Below are 26,695 nucleotides of genomic sequence, written 5' to 3'. Positions count from 1 at the left end.
GTGTTCCCAGACCGGTTTGGTCATAGGTAAATATGAGCACCTTATAGTGTGTTCAGATCAACCAGTTCTCTGTCATGTCTGCTGTCTGGATCATCAAAGGTTCCTATTCACAGGAACATAAAAGGGGATACTATTTTCAACCCACCCTGATGAATTGGAATGAGAAATGTGAAGTAGCTCGGTCTCAACGTTGTGTATCGGGAACAGAAGGAAATGGGCATCCCTTTTCAAGGACACTATTGTGTGTGTGTGTGTGTGTGTGTGTGTGTGTGTGTGTGTGTGTGTGTGTGTGTGTGTGTGTGTGTGTGTGTGTGTGTGTGTGTGTGTGTGTGTGTGTGTGTGTGTGTGTGTGTGTGTGTGTGTGTGTGTGTGTCAGCCAGGCAGTCTTGATAAATATTGAGTGACCAGGGTCTGGTTTAATAACAAACATAAGTACGTAGCAGCAAGGATCTGTCAGGGAGGGACACACACACACACACACACACACACACACACACACACACACACACACACACACACACACACACACACACACACACACACACACACACACACACACACACACACACACACACACACACACACACACACACACACACACACACACACACTGCGAGGTTTCTGGAGTGAGGTGACCAGGCATGAGAACAACTGGTTCATAGCCTCTGACATGCAAGGTTTGGGTCAGAAAGAGAGGGAGGGAAAGTCAAATCGAATAATCATCTACTTTCTAAAATGGGGGGGGGTAAAATGAAACATTTATTGGAGAATGACATAGCGGAAAACTCCATCCTTCATCTCATCCTAAAATACTTTACAGATGCTTCTCTCCCCCTCCGAGCGAGGTCTGTGTTTACCTGGTACGAGGTGTCCAAACAGAACTCTGTTTCACTGCTGTTGTGATAAACAGAACCTGGTTTCAGGTCAGATCACCCAGGACAGTTTGGATACTAAAGACCAGGTCTCTGTGCAGGTGTGGATCTGGAACTGACTCCAGTAAATAAACAGTGGTAAATCTCCAGAGGAGGAGTGGAGGAGGGGAATTGGGGACTATGGAGGGGCTACGCCTCGTTATTCATTTTTTTATAGAGCCAAGATGGTCGCCCATTGGCTCGGGTTACGCTCGGATGATGTGTTCGCCAAGCCCTGCCTAGTGCAGCTGAGCACACTGAGCGGATGTTTCCAGCCAGAGGAGAAAGTAGTCTTCCACCACCAGATCGGACCCCAGCCACGGCCCTCGGCCTCCTTCCTGCCCGCTTCCTCTGGCCTCCCCTGGCCTGGGTCCAGCTGCTTCATGTGGGCTGGGGAGTGGGGAGAGTGGGGCAGGTTGGAGGTGGTGGGGTGGAGGCCCCCACCCCTGATCCTCCTCTGAAGACACTTGTTCTCCTGTGGGGTGGAGGGTGAGGAGGGTGTGTTGGTGTTGGCAGCCAGGGTGGGGTAACATATTAGGGGGGAACGAGGGGTGGTAGGTGCTCCCTTGGGAGAAATAGGAATGAAAGCGCTGGAACACTTTCACACGGCCCTCGTTTTCAGCTGAATTCCTGTCTGCACCTGCAAGATGTTTTTGCTCGACTATTTTCATAGAAATGCTGTACGTTTTTCTGAAGACCACAATGATTAAACACACTGAAGTGAATGGTGCCATTCTAATTGAGGTTAGAGGGGAATAACGATGTTTGATGTTGGGGAGAGAAGATGGCTGCTAGTCTAACGGTTCACCTTCTGTTGTCTGGGTCTTATACTGACCTCCTAATGGAGTGGGCTGGGAGGAAGAGGGTCTCTCTTCCTATAAAACACAGGCAACGCCCTGCCGTGAAAAAGAAACAACTAGCTTGGGATAAGTTGTGTGTGTGTGTGTGTGTGTGTGTGTGTGTGTGTGTGTGTGTGTGTGTGTGTGTGTGTGTGTGTGTGTGTGTGTGTGTGTGTGTGTGTGTGTGTGTGTGTGTGTGTGTGTGTGTGTGTGTGTGTGTGTGTGTGTGTGTGTGTGTGTGTGTGTGTGTGGTGTGTGCGCGTGTGCGCGTGTGTGCGCTCATGTGTGTGAGCTTGCTTGTGTGTGTACATGCAGCTGTGTGTGCGTGTTCACAACAAACCCAGGTGTGCTGGGCTCCTCAGCCAGAGAGCTAGCAGCCTGTCTGTGATTAGACTGATTGTAATGGAGGGATGACCTGAGGACAGACTGGAGGCAGTCTGCAGTTAGAACCAGTTTACTGTTCACATGGAGAGAAGCCTGGAGCTGGAGGAGAGGAAGGAAGGAAGCCTAGCTAGGACAAAGAAAGGCGTCATGCATTATCCTAGAAAACAGAAGGAATTTTATTTATTTTTTATTTCACCTCTGTTTAACCAGGTAGGCCAGTTGAGAACAAGTTTTCATTTACAACCTGGCCAAGATAGAGCAAAGCAGTGCAACACAAACAACACAGAGTTACACATGGAATAAACAAACATACAGTCAATAAGACAGTGGAAAAGTCTATATACAAGTCTATATATTTTAAAGCCCCTTTTTGGACAAAATGGGATAAAAGTAGCTATGAAAAGAGTGGAGGATCTGATCCCACTAGGACACAAACTGACTATAGGAGTAGTATAGGATAGGAGTGGAGGATTTGATCCCACTAGGACACAAACTGACTATAGGAGTAGTATAGGATAGGAGTGGAGGATCTGATCCCACTAGGACACAAACTGACTATAGGAGTAGTATAGGATAGGAGTGGAGGATCTGATCCCACTAGGACACAAACTGACTATAGGAGTAGTATAGGATAGGAGTGGAGGATCTGATCCCACTAGGACACAAACTGACTATAGGAGTAGTATAGGATAGGAGTGGTGGATCTGATCCCACTAGGACACAAACTGACTATATGAGTAGTATAGGATAGGAGTGGAGGATCTGATCCCACTAGGACACAAACTGACTATAGGAGTAGTATAGGATAGGAGTGGAGGATCTGATCCCACTAGGACACAAACTGACTATAGGAGTAGTATAGGATAGGAGTGGAGGATCTGATCCCACTAGGACACAAACTGACTATAGGAGTAGTATAGGATAGGAGTGGAGGATCCGATCTCACTAGGACACAAACTGACTATAGGAGTAGTATATGATAGGAGTGGTGGATCTGATCCCACTAGGACACAAACTGACTATAGGAGTAGTATAGGATAGGAGTGGAGGATCTGATCCCACTAGGACACAAACTGACTATAGGAGTAGTATAGGATAGGAGTGGAGGATCCGATCCCACTAGGACACAAACAGAGTGGCCATTTTGGTTCTAAAGATGCCTTGGCCGTGTGATGTGCTCTTTGGTTTTGGGGGCGGTCGACTCACGTTACGACGTCTTTCTGAGAACACCTGTGTGGGTTTTTCTTGGCCAGCGTTGCCATGAGTCTGGCAGGAGGAGATATAGCCTGGAGAGAATAGAGGAGACAGTAAAGCCATAGGCCCTGTGATATGTAGGTCAGTGTGTCAGGCTGTCAGGCCCTGGAGATGTGTAGCCCATGTCGTGACCGGTTTGGGACTGGACATAGATTACGACCGTAACATACATTAAGGTACAATCTGTACTTAACTGTTGATTAAAACATGCATCTGCCATTTCCTGATTGCAAAAATTCTATAGGTTCGCCTAATTTCAGTTTATGTGACAAAACAAGCTAGTATAGTGTAGAGAATCATTGTATCATCTAAACCGCTGTGAAATATATTTTCTACAACCAAAAATATTGTATTTCCAGCTGTTTGAAGCTGCTGTATAAAACCAAAAGGGAAGCCTAGAAATAGTGCACATTGATCAAATGTACCGCTTCTTAGACTTGCTTTCAATGAGAATGATAGATTTATAACTCACATTTCTTAAGTGCATTTTTAATGGCTCCAAAAAGGTTACATTTTGCATCTTTAACTGTTGATTAAAACATGCATCAAGATAATATCTCTTCTTAAATGTTGATTAAAACATGCATAAAGATAATATCTCCTGAAATGTTGATTAAAACATGCATCAAGATAATATCTCTCCTTAAATGTTGACTAAAACATGCATATGCATCAAGATAATATCTCTCCTTAAATGTTGATTAAAACATGCATCAAGATAATATCTCTCCTGAAATGTTGATTAAAACATGCATCAAGATAATATCTCTCCTGAAATGTTGATTAAAACATGCATCAAGATAATATCTCTCCTGAAATGTTGATTAAAACATGCATCAAGATAATATCTCTTAAATGTTGATTAAAACATGCTTAAATGTTGATTAAAACATGCATCAAGATAATATCTCTCCTTAAATGTTGATTAAAACATGCATCAAGATAATATCTCTCCTTAAATGTTGATTAAAACATGCATCAAGATAATATCTCTCCTTAAATGTTGATTAAAACATGCATCAAGATAATATCTCTCCTGAAATGTTGATTAAAACATGCATCAAGATAATATCTCTCCTGAAATGTTGATTAAAACATGCATCAAGATAATATCTCTCCTGAAATGTTGATTAAAACATGCATCAAGATAATATCTCTCCTTAAATGTTGATTTCATGTTTACGGTGGTGGAGTATCATCTCTAGCATATTGCCTGAGCATCGTTCATTCATCTCTCCATCCCTCCATCATCTCTTCATCCCTGGCTGGTCATAAATGGTCAGCTTGTATTCCTGCACCACCTCTCCTCCTCTCCTCCTCTCATTGTGAGACCAAAAGGCCCACACATTGATGTTTGATTACCCTTTTCAATTTTCAGTTTACAATTCATTTTGGGTGCTCGTTAGTGCAACCGTTTGCTCACGAGTTGACGTAAAAGGCCCCGGCCTCTATCCCAAAATGGCACCCTATCCCCTAGATAGTGCACTACTTTTTCAGAGCACATTGTGCACTATGTAGGGAATAGGGTGCCGATTGGGACGTAGCCCATCTCTTTGGCTCTCCTGCTACCAGAGGCAGTGCTCAGCACAAGCATATTGTCCTCTCTCTCTCTGTCTCTCTCTCTTTGTCTCTCTCTGTACTATGACATAATGTGACAGAAAGCACACTCACACACTGCGGCTGTCGAGGGTTATGCAACCTGCATGGCTGTGTTGTTTGGACAGGCCATTAAACCTGCAGAAGGTGTGTGTGTGTGTGTGTGTGTGTGTGTGTGTGTGTGTGTGTGTGTGTGTGTGTGTGTGTGTGTGTGTGTGTGTGTGTGTGTGTGTGTGTGTGTGTGTGTGTGTGTGTGTGTGTGTGTGTGTGTGTGTGTGTGTGTGTGTGTGTGTGTGTGTGTGTGTGTGTGTGTGGGTATGTGTGTGGGTGTGGGTGTGCGTGCGACCTGCGTTCGACCCTTGCCACTCTCTCAACACACTCCGTCCACAAGCTTGAGTGTGTGGGAGCGTGTGTGTGGGGATGTATGGAGAATAGAAAGTGGATGTATGGTTGTGTGTGTGTGTGTGTGTTTTGCATGTGTGGGTGTGTGATAAGAGCAGTTGGGGAAGCTGGGTGTTATAGAGTGTGGGACGTTCACAGTACAACGTAGAGAAAAACGGGGCAATTCAAGAGGATGCTACAAAATGAATGTCAAACACTAGATTTCTTTGCCCTATGTCATTATACATTACATATAATTCATCATTAGATTGTTCTCTACAATATTAAAACCTTAATATACTTGTTCTTGCCAGTGTTGATGAAGCAAGAGCGTTAATTTGCTGGGACAGTTGCTAGTTTAGACGGCTCCACTCTTGGTTGTAGCTCTTCCATATTTGGTGTTGTGGGGTGGTACCATTTGTTGGTGTTGCCGCTGGTTGGGCCAATCAAAATCAACTTGATATCCTTGGCTTTCATTGTCTATATTGGCGATCAATCTATGTTGACAGGGATGTTTCTATGGCAATTTAAAGGGAAATACTCTTTGTAAATAAATATATATTTAGTCCCTATTTAGTTTTGTATTCAGCGGAATTCATGTAGAAAAAGCCCATGTTTTCACTCCCGAACCTGCAGCCACTAGTTAGCTTGTCAGTTGACGATGGACGTTGGCGCCGTTCTGCCCTGGAGCAGTGCCACAGAGTTCTATGGAGCAGTGACCCGTTGTTGATCATGCCTGTGCTGACATTCCCTTCACCGTAAACATGCTACATTCTCAGAGTGAATCGTCTGTAACGTTGGAACCACATATGGTAGAGACATGGGGTTTGGACTATTGTTATTCTGCCGGAATGAACATATTTGTATAAACCTTGAATTAATTCATTATTTTATGGGTGAACACCCCTATAGAACACCCTATAGAACACCCCTATAGAACACCACTATAGAACACCCTATAGGACACCCTATAGAACACTCCTATAGAACACTCCTATAGAACACCCTATAGAACACCCTATAGAACACCCCTATAGAACACCCTATAGAACACCCTATAGAACACCCCTATAGAACACCCTATAGAACACCCTATAGAACACCCCTATAGAACACCCTATAGAACACCCCTATAGAACACCCTATAGAACACCCTATAGAACACCCTATAGAACACCCTATAGAACACCCCTATAGAACACCCTATAGAACACCCTATAGAACACCCTATAGAACACCCCTATAGAACACCCTATAGAACACCCCTATAGAACACCCTATAGAACACCCTATAGAACACCCTATAGAACACCCTATAGAACACCCTATAGAACACCCTATAGAACACCCTATAGAACACCCTATAGAACACCCTATAGAACACCCTATAGAACACCCTATAGAACACCCTATAGAACACCCTATAGAACACCCTATAGAACACCCTATAGAACACCCTATAGAACACCCTATAGAACACCCTATAGAACACCCTATAGAACACCCTATAGAACACCCTATAGAACACCCTATAGAGCACCCCTATAGAACACCCTATAGAACACCCCTATAGAACCACCCTATAGAACACCCTATAGAACACCCCTATAGAACACCCCTATAGAACACCCTATAGAACACCCCTATAGAACACCCTATAGAACACCCTATAGAACACCCTATAGAACACCCTATAGAACACCCCTATAGAACACCCTATAGAACACCCTATAGAACACCCTATAGAACACCCTATAGAACACCCTATAGAACACCCTATAGAACACCCTATAGAACACCCCTATAGAACACCCTATAGAGTGCTGACGTAATATGCGACTCTGCCCTTTGTCATGCATATAGGAAGGGTTTGCATTGCAAATGCGCTAGGATGTCATTTCTCCGTCCCTGATTTGACAGTGGCCTGCAACCAGGATGTGTCTGCTCCCAGCATGTTTCACTTTGACCCCACCCCCACCACACCCCACCTGATAAGCATTGTGGTTGAGTTCCAGAGGAAAGTATGACACTGAAAACCAACAAAACAGTCACGTGATTAGGATCGCTCTCTAGCGAACCTCTTGCCATCTACTCTCCTCTCAGTCTCTGTGTGCATTTGTGCTCCTCTGTGTTTCTACCACACAGATGACTTCAAACGAATCTCTCTAGTTCACCTGTGTTGACCCTGCAGTGTAGGAGCCTTTCTTGTACATGTTGCTGACTCAACTCACTCCCTCACCACTCTCCACCTCTGGTTGTTTGTGTTACAGACGTGCCAAACTACGGCTGTACCTTGAGCAGCTGAAGGAGCTGGTTCCTTTGGGTCCGGACAGCACTAGACACACCACACTGAGCCTGCTGAAAAGGGCCAAGATGCACATCAAGGTACCACGACCACACAGAGCCACAACCACAACCAGAGCCACGCTGAATTTTAAATGCGTCCTTCTAGAATTGCCATATCAGGGACGTTAGTGTAGAAGTACAATTACTAGAATGAACATAATATGATGTCACCAAACTTGGTGTCTTTTGGAAGATCATTCTATGGTTTGTAATTCTACGGGCCACAGACATAATCTTATACTGTAATTCCAGAACAACGGAAACTGAAAGTTCTTGAACGTCAAATCACAAAACCACAGGCCTTTGAAAGGCTGTACTGTAATCATAATAAGTCATAATTATGCCACTGGGCCCAGTCGCACTCCAGAGGTGAATAAATTACTGCATCAGAGCTTTTCCTTTTCCTTTTAAAGGACCCCAGAGAGTTACCCACTGGCTGACAGACAGACAGACAGACAGACAGACAGACAGACAGACAGGAAGTAGGTCAGGAATGTCTCCCTGTCCTCAGGAAGTACCTCCTGATCCTACCTCAGAGGCTCAGTGCTCAGCTGCTGTTTCCTCAGAGTCTCCCTGCACCGCCAGGCACTTACTCTCTCTCTCTCTACATCTTTCTTTGTAAGTCTCTTTCTCTCTCTGTCTCTCTCTCTCTGTCTCTCTCTCTGTCTCTCTCTCTCTCTCTCTCACTCTCGCTCTCCCTCTCTAAACATCTTTCTTTGTAAGTCTCTCTCTCTCTCTCTCTCGTCTCTGTCTCTCCCTCTCTAAACATCTTTCTTTGTCTCTGTCTGTCTGTCTCTCTCTCTCTCTCTCTGTCTCTGTCTCTGTCTCTCTCTCTCTCCCTCTCCTCTCTCCCTCTCCTCTCTCTCTCTCTCTCTCTCTCTCTCTCTCTCTCTCTCTGTCTCTGTCTCTGTCTCTCTCTCTCTCACTCTCGTCTCCCTCTCTAAACATCTTTCTTTGTCTCTGTCTCTCTCGTCTCTGTCTCTGTCTCTCTCTCTCTCTCTCTCTCCCTCTCTCTCTCTGTCTCTGTCTCTCTCTCTCTTGCTCTCTCTCTCTCTCTCTCTCTACATCTTTCTGTTTAAGTCTCTCTCTCCCTCTCTCTCTCTGTCTCTGTCTCTGTCTCTGTCTCTGTCTCTGTCTCTCTCTCTCTCTCTCTCTCTCTCTCTCTCTCTCTCTCTCTCTCTCTCTCTCTCTCTCTCTCCCTCTCTCTCTCTGTCTCTCTCTCTCTCTCTCTCTCTCTCTCTCTCTCTCTCTCTCTCTCTCTCTCTCTCTCTCTCTCTCTCTCCTAAAATAAGAAAACATACTCTAATCTTTCAATCAGAGCCGTTAAGCCTTAAAAAAATGGCAAGCGTGCAAAAAGTAGCATTCCCATCCCCTAGACCAGGGAAGAAAAAAAGCCCCCTTGCTCATTACAAATGATAAGTCAACAAAGAGAAACTTTTAGAACATTGAGAAAAAAATTCTGGAGTCAGATGGGGATGATTTTCAGATATGAGGTCGAACGTTATAATTGGATTTGGGGTTGGCTTTGGGTCAGCCCTCTCTACAGTTCATTACTTGTTGCAGCTCATGTACACCAAGTGACAACCCACTGGGCAAAAACAATCAACGTTGTTTCAATGTCCTTTCAACCAAAAAATGGTGATGACATTGAATCAGCGTGGGAAACTGACTGGCTTTGAAAAAAGTAATCAACCTAAGGGAATGTAGTCTTTTTCACCCAACTTCTAACCTAAATGCAATGACATGGGGACACTTTTGTTGATTTCACGTTAGTTGACCACTCAGCCAAATGGAAACCAAAACTAGATGTTGAAATGGCGGAGGGAAGCTTAATACGGTCGGTAAACAGGACCGCGGAAGGACCGTTTACGAAGGGAAGTGGATACTCTTTTTTTTAACCGCTACGAAACCGCAAACGCTACAACATTGTTTACTTCCTGCATTAAAGCTACAATCTGAAGTGACAGCGGACTGAGTCTTAAAGAATAGAACTTCATCGGTGAATTTGGGAACGGTTACATTTCTCTAACCAGGTCCCTCTACTTTCTACCAAACCAAGTGGCAGGGCTGTACTTTAGTTGCCAAACAATTCCAGTTTGTGGCTTTACCGTTGCGATGCAGGAGACTTCAGATGGTTACAGTCTAGTTCTCCACAGCTGCTGCACGGACTGTGTGGGTGAGAGCGTGTGGTCGGTGGAAAAACCCTCATTTAACTCTTCACATCCTGTTTACGATACACAGGCCTGTCCTCTGGTGTGCTGGTGCTGTAATATCTACGGTTGTAGTTTGGTTAGTAGGAATCTCTAAAAGCACAGGATTACAGCGCTTTGGTTCGTTGTCTTGTTCTTCCCCTGTTTAAAAATCCCTTGGTTGGAATTGTGTCGCAATCTGGGTAGTGTGTGAGTAATATCTGCCGTTGGGTCAGCTGAAGTCATGTTGTTGCTATGGTTTCACTTCCTTATAATAATCACTAATATGAGAGCATGCACGTGTGGGCGTATTGCTCAACCTCCAAACAGCTGAGTTTAAGCGATCAGAATTCTCAAAATACACTAAAATACACTTACAATTCTCAAAATACACTGACTAAAATACACTCCCGTGCATTTAACCCAGGTATTTGAAAACAGTATTTGAAATAAGTATTTGAAAATACTGTCAAATACAATTTGGTAGACAATTTGTTTTTTTACAAATAACCATTCAAATACTCAAATAAAATTATTTTTTGAAATAAATAAATAAAAGTGTATTTGAAAATACTGAAATACACAGAAAAAGTATTTTAAATACCAGATACTCAAATACACATGTATTTGAACATGTCTGTCAAGTGTAAAATGTGTGTTTGTCCCAATGTCAGTCTAAATGTGTGTGTGTCCCAATGTCAGTCTAAATGTGTGTGTGTCCCAATGTCAGTCTAAATGTGTGTGTGTCCCAATGTCAGTCTAAATGTGTGTGTGTCCCAATGTCATTATGAATGTGTGTGTGTGTGTGCCCCAATGTCATTCTAAATGTGTGTGTGTGTGTGTGTGCCCCAATGTCATTCTAAATGTGTGTGTGTGTGTGTGTGTGTGTGTGTGTGTGTGTGTGTGTGTGTGTGTGTGTGTGTGTGTGTGTGTGTGTGTGTGTGTGTGTGTGTGTGTGTGTGTGTGTGTGTGTGTGTGTGTGTGTGTGTGTGTGTGTGTGTGTGTGTCATTCTAAGTGTGTGTGTGTGTGTGTGTGTGTGTGTGTGTGTGTGTGTGTGTGTGTGTGTGTGTGTGTGTGTGTGTGTGTGTGTGTGTGTGTGTGTGTGTGTGTGTGTGTGTGTGTGTGTGTGTGTGTGTGTGTGTGTGTGTCCCAATGTCATTCTAAATGTGTGTGTGTGTGTGTTTCCCCTGTAGAAGCTGGAGGAGGCGGACCGAAAGGCTCTGAACACCAAAGAGCAGCTCCAGAGAGAGCACCGCTACCTCAAACGACGTCTGGAACAGCTGGTGATGCCTGGAGGCGTGGAACGTACCCGAACCGACAGCCTAGGCTCCACCATCTCCACCGACTCAGAGCAAGGTACGCTGGGACACCCGCATGACACACGAGATACAAGGTACTCAGAGCAAGGTACGCTGGGACATAAGCATGACACACACACACGCGGCTCCCTGAAGCCTTTAGTAACCTATGAATGTGGTTTCCATTTATCCTTTGACCCCCCTTTGATTTAACAACTGATGTGGATCAATAGAACCAGATGTGGGGACTCTTTAGGTCAAGTCAATGACCATAAATGAACTAATTAGTGGTCAAGGGGAGGGGAGCAAGAACTGGCAGCACTGCAGCTCTTAAGTAGAACACTCAGTATTTTCTAGCACAGAATTAATCTATTCCACAAGATATAGTATGTTACAAACAGCACAGAACATCACCAAACAGTACCAAACAGCACCAAACAGTACCAAACAGCACAGAACATCACCAAACAGTACCAAACAGCACCAAACAGCACCAAACAGCACCAAGCAGTACCAAACAGCACCAAGCAGTACCAAACATCACCAAACAGCACCAAACAGCACCAAACAGTACCAAACAGTACCAAACAGCACAGAACATCACCAAACAGCACCAAACATCACCAAACAGCACAGAACAGCACCAAACAGTACCAAACAGCACCAAGCAGTACCAAACAGCACAGAACATCACCAAACAGCACCAAACAGCACCAAACAGTACCAAACAGTACCAAACAGCACAGAACATCACCAAACAGCACCAAACATCACCAAACAGCACAGAACAGCACCAAACAGTACCAAACAGCACCAAGCAGTACCAAACAGCACAGAACATCACCAAACAGCACCAAACATCACCAAACAGCACAGAACAGTACCAAACAGCACCAAGCAGTACCAAACAGCACCAAGCAGTACCAAACAGCACCAAACAGTACCAAACAGCACCAAGCAGTACCAAACAGCACAGAACATCACCAAACAGCACCAAACAGTACCAAACAGCACCAAACAGTACCAAACAGCACCAAGCAGTACCAAACAGCACCAAGCAGTACCAAACAGCACCAAGCAGTACCAAACAGCACCAAACAGTACCAAACAGCACCAAGCAGTACCAAACAGCACCAAGCAGTACCAAACAGCACCAAACAGTACCAAACAGCACCAAGCAGTACCAAACAGCACCAAACAGAACCCCTATACACCACTGCATTACCTTAGCCAATGATCTACCAGTTTGCTACAGCAGGAAAATGTGAATTATTATGTGGATTATAATTCATTTATATTTTTGTAGGCGTTTATACATTTTTTGTAAGGGGAAATTTGATCTGAAATTACAAAGTGGAAATAACAAACTTTAGAAGCCTTTTTAAACCTCAAATACACCACAAGTATTCTCCTACAAAAGATAGTACTCCTGCAACAGTGTGATCAAATTAAGATCTTACATCTGTACAGACACACAAATCCCTATACTGTGTATAGCCACTGATCCATACATAATGCAAACAGGTCACCGACCCCATCTGTATATAACCAAGCCAAGTTCTACAGACCAATTCTCTATATTGTTAACAGCTTCGTTAAAGCCACTGACTCGGCTTGAGGGGCCCTGACCTCTTCACTTGATCCGATATAACTGTTTCTTAAAACAGCTGAATAGTCCACTGCACCACTCCTTATCTAGCAGAAGCACTGATCCACATGTAATGAAGATCAATACTATCCACAGCTTCAGTGCAGGACTCTGCCTGACCTCAACCTCTACTACATAGAGTGGATACTGCCCTGAAGCCTCCAGGCCCTTGATACAACCTAGTTCCCTCTACCATGCTCTAGTCTATTGTGATGCCTCTCCTTCCCTGTCTGTTCTGGACACAGTGTTGACTTTGGCTCCTATAGTGCTTTCGCCTACACCTCAATCTGTACAGAGTCTGACAGAACTACAGGCCAGTGCATTACTCTGTACACGCCTGAAAAAACACACACACACACACAGACACACACACCTGTAAACACATACACACAACACCCCTCTTGACCCCTGGTGAAGACCACACACTCCTGCTGAGCCCGGCCTGGTTTAGAGGTCACGCCCGGGGGTCAAGGTCAAGCTACTCTGCTGTCACTCACAGTATTACTAAACACAGAGCCTGTAGCTAGACTGGAGCCAGGCTGGAGCTAGACTGATGCTAGACAGGAACTAGACTGGAGCCAGGCTGGAGATAGACTGATGCTAGACTGGAACTAGACTGGAACTAGGCTGGAGCCAGGCTGGAGCTAGACTGATGCTAGACTGGAGCCAGGCTGGAGCTAGACTGGAGCCAGGCTGGAGCTAGACTGGAACTAGACTGGAGCCAGGCTGGAGCTAGACTGATGCTAGACTGGAGCCAGGCTGGAGCTAGACTGGAACTAGGCTGGAGCCAGGCTGGAGCTAGACTGGAACTAGACTGGAGCCAGGCTGGAGCTAGACTTATGCTAGACTGGAACTAGACTGGAACTAGGCTGGAGCTAGACTGGAGCTAGACTGGAGCTAGACTGATGCTAGACTGATGCTAGACTGGAGCTAGACTGATGCTACACTGGAGCTAGACTGATGCTAGACTGGAACGAGACTGAAGCCAGGCAGGAGCTAGACTGGAGCTAGACTGGAACTAGGCTGGAGCTAGACTGGAACTAGGCTGGAGCTAGACTGATGCTAGACTGATGCTAGACTGGAACTAGGCTGGAGCTAGACTGGAGCTAGACTGGAGCTAGACTGGAGCTAAGCTGGAGCTAGACTGGAGCTAGACTGATGCTAGACTGGAACTAGGCTGGAGCTAGACTGGAGCTAGACTGGAGCTAGACTGGAGCTAAGCTGGAGCTAGACTGGAACTAGACTGGAGCTAGACTGATGCTAGACTGGAACTAGACTGATGCTGGACTGGAACTAGACTGATGCTAGACTGGAACTAGACTGATGCTAGACTGGAACTAGACTGATGCTAGACTGGAACTAGGATGAAGTTAGACTGGAGCTAGGCTGGAGCCAGGCTGGAGCTAGGCTGGAGCTAGACTGGAGCTAGACTGATGCTAGACTGGAACTAGTCTGGAGCTAGACTGGAGCTAGACTGGAGCTAGGCTGGAGCTAGACTGGAGCTAAGCTGGAGCTAGACTGATGCTAGACTGGAACTAGACTGGAGCTAGACTGGAACTAGACTGATGCTAGACTGGAACTAGACTGATGCTAGACTGGAACTAGACTGATGCTAGACTGGAACTAAGCTTGAGCTAGACTGGAGCTAGACTGATGCTAGACTGGAACTAAGCTGGAGCTAGGCTGGAGCTAGACTGGAGCTAGGCTGGAGCTAGACTGGAACTAGGCTGGAACTAGGCTGGAGCTAGACTGGAACTAGGCTGGAGCTAGGCTGGAGCTAGGCTGGAGCTAGGCTGGAGCTAGACTGGAGCTAGGCTGGAGCTAGGCTGGAGCTAGACTGGAACTAGGCTGGAGCTAGACTGGAGCTAGGCTGGAGCTAGGCTGGAGCTAGGCTGGAACTAGGCTGGAACTAGGCTGGAACTAGGCTGGAGCTAGACTGGAACTAGGCTGGAGCTAGACTGGAGCAAGACTGGAGCTCGGCTGAGCTATAAGGGGCTGGTGCAGTTAATTTGCCATTTCTGCTCCTTCTGCTTATCCCAAATGAAGTTAATTTAAGTTAATCCCTCAAAGTTTTTGTATGAAACTCTCAAAATGACCGTTTATTGGGCGATGACATGGATGGCTTCTCTCGAATCATATGACCACGTTCCAGCCATTTTTTTAAATGGGAACCGAGGTGACCAAGCTCTATGGCTGCATTTGCACATGCAGTCCAATTCTGATGTTTTCTAACTAGTTGGTCTTTTGACCAATCAGATCAGCTCTGAAAAATATATGATGTGAAAAAATCTGATTTGATTTGTCAACATACCAATTAGTGGAAGAAATGTATACAGTATCTCTCCTACTTGGCTCCTGGAGGCCCCTGTGTAGGAGACGGGTGTTGTTGTTTACTGATCATGAGGGTGGTAAACACGTGGGGGATGTTTATCAGTAGGGGGAGGGATTACTGGAGGTAGTACAGAGACCTGCCTGTTATACAAAGTTAATGGCCATAATCCGCCCGGCGACACACAGAGAGGGCTCCTCAGTGTACGTGCCCAAAGTTCAACACGAACAAAATACAACAAGGCTGTTTTGTACCCCTCTCTCGCACACACGCACGCACGCACGCACGCACGCACGCACGCACACACACACACACACACACACACACACACACACACACACACACACACACACACACACACACACACACACACACACACACACACACACACACACACACACACACACACACACACACACACCCTCTCTCCCTCCCTCCCTCTCCCTTTCCATCTCTCTCTCTTTGTTTTTGTTTCTATCTCTCTGAAAGTCATGTTGTAGTTATTGATTTTATTCCATGAAATGTGGAGAATAACATTTTGTCTGTCTCCCTCTCTCTCTATGCAGAGGTGGACATTGAAGGCATGGAGTCCCCCCTGGGCGAGGGTGAGCTTGGCGAGGGCGAGGGGGACAGCGTGGACGAGAGCATCAGTGACGACGGCCTCCTGGACGGCGAGGAGGAGGAGGACTACAACCTGCAGAGCAGCTCCAGCGACGCCAGCTACACACAGCATTCCTCCCACAGACTGCAGCCGCACCACTGCTAGGGGCCACCAGGGGGCCCCTGAGGGCCACACCTCCAATCAGCCCTCTATGACCCCAGCCCCGCGTACCCTCCTATTCCCTTCCTACCCCCCCTAACATTGCCCCAGCACGCACCTCCTCCAGCCCACGCTACGCGGTCATCAGCCATCCCCCCATCAAACAGCGGCTGTGGTCTCCCCCTCCCCAATGTCCCCATTGGAGTTTATTCCTTGGAACCAGGAAGTAGACTGTAGACGTTCCTGTCGTGGCTGACTTCCTGACTTTTTCCTCTCCTAACCCCTACACCACACCCTACCTCACCCCTATCCTATCACCCCTTATCCCGCTTATCTTGCCTAACCTGACCCCCAGACCTCCCTCACCTCTACCTGTTGTTGTGGCTGCAGGCTCGGATATAGCAGAGCAGTTTGTGGTTTTGTTGGGGACCTCTGTGGTGTGGTGGCAGACAGCTTTGACTTGTCAATGGGAACTCAGCGTGTGTGTTGAACTGTGTGTGTGTTTGTGTGTGTGTGCGTGTGTGTGTGTGTGTATGTGTGTGTGTGCGTGTGCGTGCGTGTGTGGCATAGTTGCGTGTGCGTGTGCGTGTGTGCGTGTGTGCGTGTGGTATAGGATAGAGCATTAGCTGGGGACAAACTTCAACTCCGTCATTTGAATGAGGCACAATTTCTGATGGAGAAAAAAAATAACGTTCTATTGGAATGTTCCATTGGAGTGTTCTATTGGAGTGTTCTATTGGAATGTTCTATTGGAGTGTTCTATTGGAATGTTCTATTGGAGTGTTCTATTGGAGTGTTCTATTGGAGTGTTCTATTGGAGTGTTCTATTGGAATGTTCTATTGGAGTGTTCTATTGGAGTGTTCTATTGGAGTGTTCTATTGGAGTGTTCTATTGGAATGTTCTATTGGAGTGTTCTATTGGAGTGTTCTATTGGAGTGTTCTATTGGAGTGTTCTATTGGAGTGTTCTATTGGAGTGTTCTATTGGAGTGTTCTATTGGAGTGTTCTATTGGAGTGTTCTATTGGAGTGTTCTATTGGAGTGTTCTATTGGAGTGTTCTATTGGAGTGTTCTATTGGAACATATCTCTTGTTAATCTGCAAACCCCAATCAATGTTACCAAATGTACTGGACATTAGGGTCAATATTTCTAAGGGCAGCACATTGATATCTCTCCCTCTGGCTGAGTTCCTTAACCACTACTCCACACTACTGAACACGACACTAGAAGTGGGTCTGAAATGGCACCCTATTCCCTATATGGTGCAAGTGTCTGAAATGGCACCCTATTCCCTAAATATTCACACACGGTGCATCCCCAGAATCGAAAACCATACTTTACTTTTCAGTAGCATATTGATGTAGCAATAAAACATGGGAAGATACTGCTTTCTCGAGCACTTAAGCGATTCTGGTGGGTCAATTTTGTCCCAGAATGGCAGCATGATTGCCCTCTTTTACTAAGTTATAGAGGACAACTGGGCATTTTGGAGGGGAAGACAGTGGATCAGCAGGATCAGGCTAACCATTCTTGTTATTCACTAATAGATCCATTTATTACCCTGCTGTCAGTCTACTCCAAGCTCCAACAGTTCTAGATGTGTGTATGTATGCAGGCGTGCATGCGTAAGTGTGTGTGTGTGTGTGTATGTGTGTGCGTGTGTGTGTATGTATACAGGCGTGCATGCGTAAGTGTGTGTGTGTATGTGTGTGCGTGTGTGTGTATGTATGTATGCAGGCGTAAGTGTGTGTGTGTATGTGTGTGCGTGTGTGTGTATGTATGTATGCAGGCGTGCATGCGTAAGTGTGTGTGTGTATGTGTGTGCGTGTGTGTGTATGTATGTATGCAGGCGTGCATGCGTAAGTGTGTGTGTGTATGTGTGTGCGTGTGTGTGTATGTATGTATGCAGGCGTGCATGCGTAAGTGTGTGTGTGTATGTGTGTGCGTGTGTGTGTATGTATGTATGCAGGCGTGCATGCGTAAGTGTGTGTGTGTATGTGTGTGCGTGTGTGTGTATGTATGTGTGCATGCGTAGTGTGTGTGTATGTATGTATGCAGGCGTATGCGTAAGTGTGTGTGTGTATGTGTGTGCGTGTGTGTGTATGTATGTATGCAGGCGTGCAGCGTCGTGTGTGTGTAATGTATGCAGGCGTGCATAGATGTGTGCGTGTGTGTGTATGTATGTATGCAGGCGTGCATGCGTAAGTGTGTGTGTGTAAGTGTGTGTGTGTATGTGTGTGTGTGTGTGTGTATGTATGTATGCAGGCGTGCATGCGTAAGTGTGTGTGTGTAAGTGTGTGTGTGTATGTGTGTGCGTGTGTGTGTATGTATGTATGCAGGCGTGCATGCGTAAGTGTGTGTGTGTAAGTGTGTGTGTGTGTGTGTGTGTGTGTGTGTGTGTGTGTGTGTGTGTGTGTGTGTGTGTGTGTGTGTGTGTGTGTGTGTGTATGCATGTATGCAGGCGTGCATGCGTAAGTGTGTGTGTGCGCGGTCGGTACACATTGACAAGTCAAAGCTGTAGAAGTGCATAAGAATAAAAAGCCAGCTCTAATGATCAGCTCTCTGTAGAGGAATAGGTATTGCATCAAAACTAATCATAACAATGCTTTCATTTCTCTAACTCAAAGGTAGATTTGTGTATTTTCTCTGCTATATCTGTTAGCTAGATACTACTTCTGAAGCTTTGGGGACATTGTAAAAGACCAATGTAATGTATTCTTAGAAATGTACAGCACTGTCTCCAAAGCCATGCACACTAGTATAAAATATTGACGGAAGAGGCATATCTTTGGCCTTCGGAACATGTAACCGTTTAGGCCTGAGTTTGTCTCGTAATCCTGAGAGCTTGTCATTCCAACACTTCAGACTTGGCAGGTCTGAGACCAAAAAAACAACAAACAAAAAAAATCACAAAAGACTTAGAAAAACGTTGCAATGACAAAAAAACAGCTATCGGTCACTGAAAGTGATACTGTAGTCTATATTTTCTATTCTATTTTCCTAAATGTTCTCGTTTAACGAAAAGACAAAAAAGAAGAGTATATCTATATAAATATATGACAGGCAGACAGACAGAAGGCCAGGCTAGTTGAAGGTAGAGAGAGTGTAGAACAGGGAAACTAGGAACCTGGTTGCCCCCTTCTCTAGATCTCTCCCCAATGTCATTCTGTGCCTTGGTGACTGTTGTCGTGTGCCCCCCTCCCTCCTCCTCCCTCCATCCCTACTCAGGTCTTGACCCTGCTACACACTCCCCCAGCTCCACCCCCTTGCCCCCCAGCTCCACCCCTTTTCGGAGTAGATGAACACTTTGTTTTAACCCCTTCCACCCCAAGCCAAATGGTAAATCTGTCTCCTCCTTGAGTGAAGAAGGGGCACGTGAAGAACTGATTTGAGCCCCTTTTGCCTCCATCGAGTACTCCTCAAGGTGTACCCCTGGTGCGGTTGCCAGGTACGCCCTACCCACTTGACGCCTGCCTGCCACGCCGCTTAAAGTCAACACTGACCATACTGGTAACTCCCGATGGCAGCTTCCATTCACTCACCCTGGCTGGTCATTATTGGGGTTCAATCAGTCAACCTGATTAGGGGTTTAAACTGCTTATTTTGTTGTTGTGGCAGCCATTTTGTTTTAGCTCTGTTTATGAAATGCACTTGTTTTTGAACAGGAAACCATTGGGTGAGGAGAAGGGAGGAGAAATCCAATCAATGAAGGCAGCTCGTGGTGTTCTCCTCCCTCCCTCCTCCCGGTGGCACCTTCCCTACTCTACTCTACTACCATAGTTTTACCGTGACCCTGGTGGTCATGGGGCGTCTCGAGACACAGCAATATGACCATCTTGTGCTTTTTAAAGAGGAAGTGGGCGGTTGGTTGGTAGGCAGGCTTGGGTTTTAAAGAAGAAGAAAAAGACAGATTTGTGCTTCGACTATGTGGTTCATTTTGTGACCAACAATGTTAACATTTCTGTTGATGGATTTTACCTCTGAACTCTCTCCATACACTGAAGGAGGGCGAAAAGAAACTAACCGAGAAAGATCAGTTCTTGAGTTTACATTCATGTCAAGGACCTATGTACACGACTGTTAGGAGCACAGATGTACTACTCTTTCAGTTTGCTTTTGAAATGAACAACTGAGTAAAACTTGTCGAATGAAAACAAAATATTCTCTTGCACAGAACCTCCCATCAGCTAATGTGAGGCAATGAGTAAACAGAAACACATGTGGGCCAGGTATGAGATTTCTCATGTTCAGCGACATCATTTTATAATGCACATAGCGCACGTTCAGACAGAGTGAGTGGTTGGAGGGCAGGTGTATTAGCAGAGGAGGATACTGATTCAGATACTGAATGTAGGAGCAAAAGAAGTTGAAAAGACGTTAAGCAGACGTCTTTTTGGTTGAAAAATGTATATTTTGTGTTGAAAATGACTTTTTTTGGTTGAAAAGACGTGGCCTTTTCAAAGTCTTGCGCTCACTAGGTTTCAGGGAATAAGACTGCTGGATAGTGGTTATGGAATTTCTTTCAATGATGTGCCTTGAAAATAACTTTGTTTTCTTTTAACCAGAGATTGTACTTAAAGTGTGACAGAGATTGTCGAGCAAATCACTTGGCGATAGGCATTGAACACTAAATGTGTTGATTTGTGAATGAGTTTGGAAACTGAGGAAAGTATCTTTTGAAAGATGTGTGCTCGACTCTCAACCCTTTCACAATGCAAAAACAACATTATTGTAAAAGTAATCAATGGTGCTGTCCAACAAACTTCCTTTAAATGTCAGAGCGGAGGGGGGGGGGGGGTTGACACACTTATCAATCAAGATGTGTTGACTTTTGTCGAGGCCGAGAGGTGGTTGATCCCTGCTTTAAAAATCATCTAGTCTCTGAAATTTATCCAAGTGTGTTTGATTTTTCTTTTCAAAGCACAAAAGTACAGCAAAATGATGATTGAGTCTGTCTGCCAGGCTATTGCTGCCAAGGGAGTCAGCAGGAGGGTGGGAGGGAGAGATTGGGGTGAAATAAGGTTGAGGCTCAGACCAAACAAGTGAAGCCTGTATAGAGGCAAGGGGAAAGTCAACAGACGGACATACACTCAAACCTGGGTTCACATAGTATTGTGAAATCTCTGAAAACACTTTAGCTGTGTTTGATTGTGGCTGTCTGCCTGTTTTTAATGGAATGGGCCCACAAGAGCAAATCCCACCCATTTGGCTGGCAGGCAGACTTAACAAGCAAAGTATTGAAATCTTCCTATTTGAGCTCAGGTCTGACAGTTACTTTCAGAGACAAATAGAACCCATTCCTGTCCTCTGTCCTCTCCAAGTGCAGCGCTATGAACAAACAATCGAATAATGCCGTAACGAAAACCCGATTCCTGTCAAATAACTAGTCACTTTGATTTTCTTTCCACCCCCTTGCGGACAGTCATCAGACACCTATGGAATCCCATCTTAAATCAGCTTTAATAGCAACATGAAATGTAGATTTTAGTCCCAAGTGTATCATTGTCTCTCTTCTTAATCCCTCTAACCCGTTACTGTCCTTTCTGTTTCTTTCTGTGTGACATTGCTAGAGCACCGTCTGAAGATAGGAATGATTTCTTTCCTCTTTTATGTTCTGCGATCGTTCTCTTGTTGTCGTCTTGTTGTCGAGTTGGCATGAGAGAACTCTTAGTCCCGAGGGTGTGTCTCGTTGACAGTTTAAGGGCCTCGGAACTTTGGCCAGAGGGGGGGGCTGGTTGAGATTAGGTTCAGAGGGAGGGAGAGGATGAAGGGGGCTGAGGGAGCTTGGCATCGTAGTCAGGCAAAACACTGAGTAGGGAGAGTTCTGTGCCAGAGACCTGTGAATATGTTCCTTTAATAGCAGATGTTGTAATATGCTTTCAAAAGATGTGCTATATTATATAAATTCCTATGTATGGATACATGAGTTTACCTGGTGCTGGATAACATTTTGGCACACACTTGAAGGTATTACGGTGTATTCTTTAATTGTAATATAATTAAAAAATGTTTTTTACACAAGGTTGTCACAGCCTCCTTATTTGCATGATTTAAATATATTTGTGTTTTAATATTTATAGTGGTTCTGAGAAGGTCTAGCTACCGTCCAGGCCAATGGAGGCTGCTGAGGGGAGGACGGCTCATAAGGGGTGGAACAGATCGAATGGAATGGCATCAAACATGTATTTGCTACCATTACACCTGTTCCGCTCCAGCCCATTACCACGAGCCCCCTCCTCCCAAATGAAGGGTCCACCAACCACCTGTGGTCTAGGCCAGCCGTTAAAAAGATTTGATGTAGTTCTAACAGCCGCACACCTGAAAGTAGTCAACTAATCATCCAGCTGCTGTTAATTTGAATCAGGTGTGCTGGTGTTACACCATCATTATGGAACGACTGGGGTGCAACGAGGATTGGGTTGAGAAAGGATTGTCCAGGTAAGTACTTGATTCAATGGGATTTCAAATGATCCTATTACTATGCAATAACACAGGAAGGTGAAGTGATTTATGTAAAATAACCTCTAGTCTGGAGACTGGAGAGAATGATAAACACAGGAAGGTGAAGTGATTTATGGAGAGAATGATAAACACAGGAAGGTGAAGTGATTTATGTAAAATAACCTCTAGTCTGGTGGAGACTGTAGAGAATGATAAACACAGGAAGGTGAAGTGATTTATGTAAACACAGGAAGGTGAAGTGATTTATGTAAAATAACCTCTAGTCTGGAGACTATAGAGAATGATAAACACAGGAAGGTGAAGTGATTTATGTAAAATAACCTCTAGTCTGGTGGAGACTGTAGAGAATGATAAACACAGGAAGGTGAAGTGATTTATGTAAAATAACCTCTAGTCTGGAGACTATAGAGAATGATAAACACAGGAAGGTGAAGTGATTTATGTAAAATAACCTCTAGTCTGGTGGAGACTGTAGAGAATGATAAACACAGGAAGGTGAAGTGATTTATGTAAAATAACCTCTAGTCTGGAGACTATAGAGAATGATAAACACAGGAAGGTGAAGTGATTTATGTAAAATAACCTCTAGTCTGGTGGAGACTGTAGAGCACATATGTCAGAGTCAAGGCCCGCGGGCCACATCCGGCCCGCGAGAAGGTTTTTTACGGCCCCTGGGATGATCTTGATTTGTTATTAGAACCGGCCCGCAGACCGCAGCAAGCCGGCAGCCCGCAGATCTTTTACACGCACCAATACTACATTTCCCACAATGCAACGGTGACGCACCGAGCAGTAGGCTGCTTCATTTCAATATTTATTGGCACAGCAGTTGTCAGCATCACAGTCAAATTAACTTTCAGATACCCATCAAAAATGGCAAAACGGAAGGTGGACACTGAGAACCGGGGTTTCAAACAAGGTGGGAGTCGGAGTATTTGTTCACGGAGGTAGCTGGAAAACCTGTGTGTATTCTGTGTGGAGAAAGTGTGGCGGTACTGAAAGAGTATAATCTGAGACGACATTATGAAACGAAACACGCGGACAAAAACAAGAATATGGACATGGAACAAAGGCTACAAAAGGCAGAGGAATTAAAACGAGGCCTCAAATCTCGACAGGCTCTGTTCAAAAAAGCCAAATCACAAGGCCAGGCTGCTGTCAAGGCCAGTTTTATTTTGGCAGAAGAGATCGCTAAATCAGCCCGGCCATTTACGGAGGGGGATTTCATCAAAAACTGCATGATTAAAGTTTGTGACGAAGTTTGCCCAGAAAAAGGCAACTCTTTTTAAATGTGAGTCTGAGCAGAAACACCATTGCCGAGAGAGTAGACCAGTTGTCCATCAATCTAAAAGAGCAGCTTGTGAAAAAGGGAAAAGATTTCATTGCATATTCCTTGGCTGTGGATGAGAGCACCGACATTTCTGACATTGCCCAGTTGTCAATTTTCATCCGCGGAGTGGACTCCAGCCTAAGCGTGACAGAGGAGTTTTTGGCTTTACGTCCTATGCATGGCACAACTACGGGGCATGATTTGTATGAAGAGGTGTCAAGATGTGTAAATGAGATGGAGCTGCCTTGGGAAAAACTCGTGGGTTTGACAACCGACGGAGCACCTGCGATGTGTGGACACAGGAGCGGACTGGTGGCAAAGATACGGGAAAAGATGCAAGAGGAAAACGCGACAGGTGAGCTGACAGCTTATCATTGTATCATACACCAGGAAGCGTTGTGCGGTAAAGCCTTGAAAATGGAGCATGTAATGAGCATCATCACGCGCACAGTTAACTTTATCAGAGCCAAAGGTTTGAATCACCGCCAGTTCAAGGCATTTCTGACGGAGTTAGAAACGGAGCATGGTGATTTGCCTTATCACACAGAGGTGCGATGGCTAAGCCAGGGAAAGGTGCTTCAAAGATGTTTCGAGCTTCGTGAGGAGATTTGTCTGTTCTTGGACAGCAAAGGGAAAGACACAACACAACTCCGAGACGAAATGTTTCTGTGTGAAATGGCTTTTCTGTGTGACATTACGAGTCATCTGAATGCAATGAACTTGCAGCTGCAGGGTCAGGATCGTGTCATCTCTGATATGTACAGTACAGTGAAGGCATTTAAAACCAAGTTGAGTGGATGATAGAAAATTGCTATTATTGTTTTTTTCTTTGAAGTAAATTTAGCCCACTTTTGCTAAAATAGAAAATATAGGCTACTGATGGTGCCTTGAATACAGAGAATGATAAACACAGGAAGGTGAAGTGATTTATGTAAAATATAAATTAAAACCCAGAGTTGAAATCGTCAAAGAAAGAATAGTTTCTTAGCAAAATGCAATAAGTTCAGGCAGTCTTTTCCAACAGCTCTCATGCTAAAAAGGACAATTTCACAGTATTATTCCAACCTATATAAATCACTGACTGCCCCTTTAAATAGTTGTCTGAACTTCTTCAGGCTTGTTTCAGGCCCCCTGTTGTCAGATTACTGCAATAGCATCACAGCGACTAAGTTCATAAGAATATGACAACCATGGCATTGAACATTACACAATTCCATGACAATAATATGCAGGAGTTTACAATGCCTGAAACAAAACGAAATGAAATAAGATTGATAAAGTTGTATCCCAAATAACATTAAATCAAATGTTTATTTAAGTGCAGTGTTCTGTCAATGTTAAGAATTATGACAATTTCCTCCAGTCTAAAATCACAGCCAAAATGATTTCAAAATCATAAGTTAATTTTACCTTAAAGGAATGCAGCAAAAATATTAAGAGACAGACAAACCAATGTCGGACTAACACATTATTAATGTACAATAAAACAAATTAAATACATCAACTGTCCCTGGTAAATGTCAAGTCAAATTCCTGATTTGATATAGCTTGATATATCCAACAGGTCAATGAGACCTCACTGACAAATTCAGTCAAACGACACAGTTGACGGGTAATACAGTAATTACTAATCATTTATATTATTTGATAAACTCTCAAACTCCAGCATGCATCCAGTGTTGTGGAATTTAGATTATTTATTCAGCTTGTCTTGGTACCTTCACTGTTATTTGGCATGTCTGATCTGTCACGTTATGCTTTTCATAACAGGCCTCACTGAGTGCACAAGAGATGTATCCCAGAGCTTACTCAAGTCAGGGTCGTGTTCATTATGGCACACCGTATAAAAACATTTTGTAACAGAAAAGTGTTTCTATTGGATAAGTTTAGAAAGTACCCGACATGTCCAAAAGTATGTGGACACCTGCTCTTTGAAAATCATGGGCATTAATATAGAGTTGGTCCCCCCCACCATCCACTAGATGTTGGAACAATGTTGCGGAGACTTGCTTCCATTCAGCCAGTGAGGTTGGGCAATTAGGCCTGGCTTGCAGTCGGCCTTCCAATTCATCCCAACGGTGTTCGATGGGGTTGAGGTCAGGGCTCTGTGCAGGCCAGTCAAGTTCGACAGACCGTTTCTGTATGGACCTGGCTTTGTGCACGGGGGCATTGTGCTGAAACAGGAAAGGGCCTTCTCCAAACTGTTGCCACAAAGTTGGAAGCACAGAATAGTCTAGAATGTCATTGCATGCTGTAGAGTTAAGATTTCCCTTCACTGGAAATCAGGGGTCCGAACCATAAAACCACCAGACCATTATTCTTCCTGCACCAAACTTTATATTTGGCCCTCTGCATTGGGGCAGGTAATGTTCTCCTGGCATCCGCCAAACCCAGATTCGTCCGTCAGACTGACAGATCGTGAAGCATGATTCATCACTCCAAAGAATGCATTTCCTCTGGTCCAATGGTAGCGAGCTTTACACCACTCCAGCCGACGCTTTGCATTGCATATGGTGATCTTAGGCTTTTGTGCGCCTGCTCAACCATGGAAACACATTTCATGAAGCTCCCGACAAACAATTATTGCGCTTACGTTGCTTCCAGAGGCAGTTTGGAACTCGGAAGTCCCATTCTGTGAGCTTGTTGTTGCTCCTAGACGTTTCCGCCTCACAATAACAGCACTTCATTGACCAGGACATAAATGTGACGAACTGACTTGATGGAAAGGTGGCATTCTATGACGGTGCCACGTTAAATCACTGAGCTCTTCAGTAAGGCCAATGTTTGTCTATGGAGATTGCATGACTGTCCTTGGTTTTATACACCTGTTAGCAACATGTGTGGCTGAAATAGCCAAATCCAATCATTTGAAGGGCTGTCCACATACTTTTATCTCTGTTTCACAGAACATTCTCTCGCGTTTGGGGTCTATTGAACATGTCCCTAGGTTGTGGCAGGCAGTCAGAC

The 26,695-nt window shown here is 44.8% G+C and overlaps 1 protein-coding gene across 1 annotated transcript in view; it reads left to right on the top strand.

Moving 5' to 3' along the window:
- Window positions 1-16,885, top strand: part of mxd4 (MAX dimerization protein 4) — a 48,550-nt gene extending 31,665 nt beyond the window's left edge. Inside the window, exons 4-6 of the mRNA XM_046334392.1 lie at window positions 7,636-7,750; window positions 11,095-11,257; window positions 15,743-16,885. Of these exons, the coding sequence (XP_046190348.1) occupies window positions 7,636-7,750; window positions 11,095-11,257; window positions 15,743-15,942 (478 nt within the window). The 3' untranslated portion in view covers window positions 15,943-16,885. The remainder of the gene's footprint in view (window positions 1-7,635; window positions 7,751-11,094; window positions 11,258-15,742) is intronic.
- The last annotated feature ends 9,810 nt before the right edge of the window (window positions 16,886-26,695 follow it).

The sequence above is a fragment of the Oncorhynchus gorbuscha genome, unplaced genomic scaffold (assembly GCF_021184085.1).
Source record: "Oncorhynchus gorbuscha isolate QuinsamMale2020 ecotype Even-year unplaced genomic scaffold, OgorEven_v1.0 Un_scaffold_602, whole genome shotgun sequence".
NCBI lineage: Eukaryota > Metazoa > Chordata > Actinopteri > Salmoniformes > Salmonidae > Oncorhynchus > Oncorhynchus gorbuscha.
Note: the sequence above shows the minus strand (reverse complement) of the source record. Positions and strands in the feature narration are given on the sequence as shown.